Source organism: Galeopterus variegatus, unplaced genomic scaffold (assembly GCF_000696425.1).
Source record: "Galeopterus variegatus unplaced genomic scaffold, G_variegatus-3.0.2 Scaffold29299, whole genome shotgun sequence".
Taxonomy (NCBI): domain Eukaryota; kingdom Metazoa; phylum Chordata; class Mammalia; order Dermoptera; family Cynocephalidae; genus Galeopterus; species Galeopterus variegatus.
Window position 1 is genome coordinate 2,019 of NW_007755410.1, and position 3,050 is coordinate 5,068.

Consider the following 3,050-nt stretch of genomic DNA (forward strand, 5'->3'; position numbering starts at 1 on the left):
ATCCTCTTTTAGGCATTCAAAAGGTTTGCAAACAATTCCCAATTAGATTATTTCTCTAAAAAGTTGAGCTAATACAGTTCCTTTTTCTTGGAATAAATATTTAGTTTATGAGCTAAAGTCTTAGTGGATAGAATCCTGCTTTATTACCCAAGACCACTAACAAGTTAAATGGATAAGAGACAAGCAACCCTTTGAAGGTGCCCAATTCAGCAATGGGAAACTCAAATAAAAGAGGCCTCCCAGAACAAAGAAAGCATGGAAACAAATTCATCAAATCTCCTCGTTACTGAGCACCCCTGAGTTCCCAAGCTGTATTTTCCTGTGAATGACAACTTTCCTAACTCCGGGAAAACTTCTGGTGATACCTAGTAAAAGCTCTGACACACTTCCAAATCCAGAATTAAAGATTAAACTTGCTTTTTTTCATGCAAACCCTTTATCAACTGAGATCATCACTGGCTTTTGTCTCTGATCAACACAAATCAAGCTGAGCACAGAATTTGATAAAAGAAAGGGGAGAGGGTGAGAAAGAGAAAGGAAAGGGAGAAGACGACTCTGCCATAATGAATTTGGGAGTCTGCTTCAAGATGCTACAGCCTAGTGTAAGAAGAAAAAATGCTTTCAGTCTAGTCCATACCTCTTAGATAAAGTTACAACTTTTCACTAAATTTAGTACATAAAACTTTTATCTAATCGACAGATAAATTTTACCACTTTCTTTTTCTATAGGAGTTCAGAAAAATAGAAACTTTTGTCTGAATAACTAAGGACATTTTTAAAATTTCAAGAGTATAAATTCAAAAAAAAAAATGTTTTATCCAAATTTAAGAATCTGGCATGTGATATAAACTCGAGTATATAATAACATATTCCTTTAAAGTCCAACTAGCTAACATGTTAGTCTACAATAAAATATGAAGATTTCAGAAAAAAAGAGAGATTTCAATAAAGAATGTGTTTACAGTTTAATGGATTGTAATGCAATTTCAACTCGAGACATTTTACTGCATGCCAATACAGGCAATGTGAATATAAATAAGACCCTCACAACCTAGTGGGATAGAAAAATATGTATACATTTCTACAACCACCAACCTTTTGCTTCAGGAAGACCTTTCAACATACAGTATAAGGGCACTTCATAACATTCTTTGAAGTCTAAGTCAGTTTACCAAACTAGCATTATTAACATGCCAAGGTTTGGTTACTGAGTGTAAAACGTAGGTTAGAGAAGGGGGAAAAACCTTCTCAAACTATAAACTATACGTCTAGCTCTGATTAGTAATAAGCACCATTAGTGAAAAAGGAAAACAGGACCAAGCAAAGGTTTAACCAGTTCACCATCACTTCCAGAAGAATAATTCAAAGTGGCTTATGCAGAGAGAAAAGAATTACTCTGATATACAAAGGGAAAGTATTTCACACTGTTTAATCTCAGCCAATTAAATATCAGATTGCCACAAGTATATATAAAGCCAAATATCTGATGGCTTATTAGAATTTTAAATACTCATTACTCATTTTCAAAAACAGTAAAATTTAGTTAATATCACTATAAAACATAATCATAAATTAAACTTTCAATTTTTATAATCATAGAAAAATAAATATTTGGATTTACCTCTAAAACTTTCTGGTACATTCGTATCTAGTTTTCTCTTTCCTGGTGAATCTAGAGGTTTTATATCATGACCAGAAAGCTTTGGTGGTAGAACAGATGGATGAGACTCTTTTTCCAGAAATTTAACAAAAAGTTCTGAAAAAGACTAAGATAAAATATTTGGTTATATTAGACTGGATAATAAAATTGTATTCACTACAATTAAGAAAGTATATTCTTGAAACATTAGAAAAACTAAACATCCATAAATCTATGCTATTAATTTCTATAAAGGCTTATATGATTTTCTTAAGGATAGCCTCCTTTGTCTAGAGGTCTTATCAGACAATTTTTGATCAAAATCTTATTTATTTTAATTTTTTTTTAAAAGATGACCGATAAGGGGATCTTATCTTAACCCTTGACTTGGTGTTGTCAGCACCACTCTCTCCCAAGTGAGCTAACCAGCCATCCCTATATAGGGTTCTGAACCTGTGGCCTTGGTGTTATCACCACCACACTCTCCCAAGTGAGCCACGGGCTGGTCCAAAATAGGGATCTGACAAAAGATCACCAGTAACATTATCAGAATAAAATAACATAGTGTAGACCTTTCCTTTAAACTAAACTTTATGCTATCTAAGGAAAACAGTATTTTATCTTTAACCAATTCTGGGTAAGTCACCTATTCTTAATGTCCTCTTTATTAATAATAAAAAAGAAACTCCACATTCTAACTCACAGTACAACTCAATTCAATTCATATTCATCTAAAGCCTACCACATACCGCACACACACAGTGTTTTCATGGTTACTGACTGCTTCCTCCTACCAGAATGTAAGTTTGTTAAGGGCAGGCACCTTGTCTATCTGGGTTGCAGCTGCATCCACAATGCTTGGAAGAGTCTGGTACATGGCAGGTGTTCACTGGCTCACTTTGCAACATATATACATGAGCAAAATAAGCCTCTATTTTCAAGAATCTTATGATTTACTAGCAAGACTGCCAATGGCAGCATAACCAAGCATAAAGAAAAGAACAGTTAATACTTTGAAAAATAAAAGTACCATATAAAAAGTTAAAATAAAACCTATATGCAATAAAATTATTAAAACTGGCTTGTTATCCTTAAGCCAATCACTTCTCTCTTCTCAGTTTTCAAAACTCCAAAATAAAAAGGGTTGCAATCACTTCTCTCTTCTCAGTTTTCAAAACTCCAAAATAAAAAGGGTTGTATAAAATAACCTGAAAAAGAAATCTGATTATTTGCAAATGAGTGCAACATACAACCATTTCACCATTCATATTCAGCAAGAATAAAATCGGGTTCTTACACTATTAAGCACAGATTGCTGATTTGGTCTCAAGGATGTGTTGGGGACACTTTTTAATTCTCCTCCAAGCCACCCAGTCATCCACCTGGTCACACCACCCTGATCTTCATGAAA

General features: G+C 33.7%; 1 protein-coding gene across 1 annotated transcript in view; it reads right to left on the minus strand.

The window, feature by feature from the left end:
* Positions 1–3,031, minus strand: part of LOC103583853 (thyroid receptor-interacting protein 11-like) — a 4,956-nt gene extending 1,925 nt beyond the window's left edge. Inside the window, exons 1-2 of the mRNA XM_008565056.1 lie at positions 2,937–3,031; positions 1,622–1,766 (exon numbers count right to left, since the gene is read on the minus strand). Of these exons, the coding sequence (XP_008563278.1) occupies positions 1,622–1,766; positions 2,937–3,017 (226 nt within the window). The 5' untranslated portion in view covers positions 3,018–3,031. The remainder of the gene's footprint in view (positions 1–1,621; positions 1,767–2,936) is intronic.
* Positions 3,032–3,050: the final 19 nt, after the last annotated feature.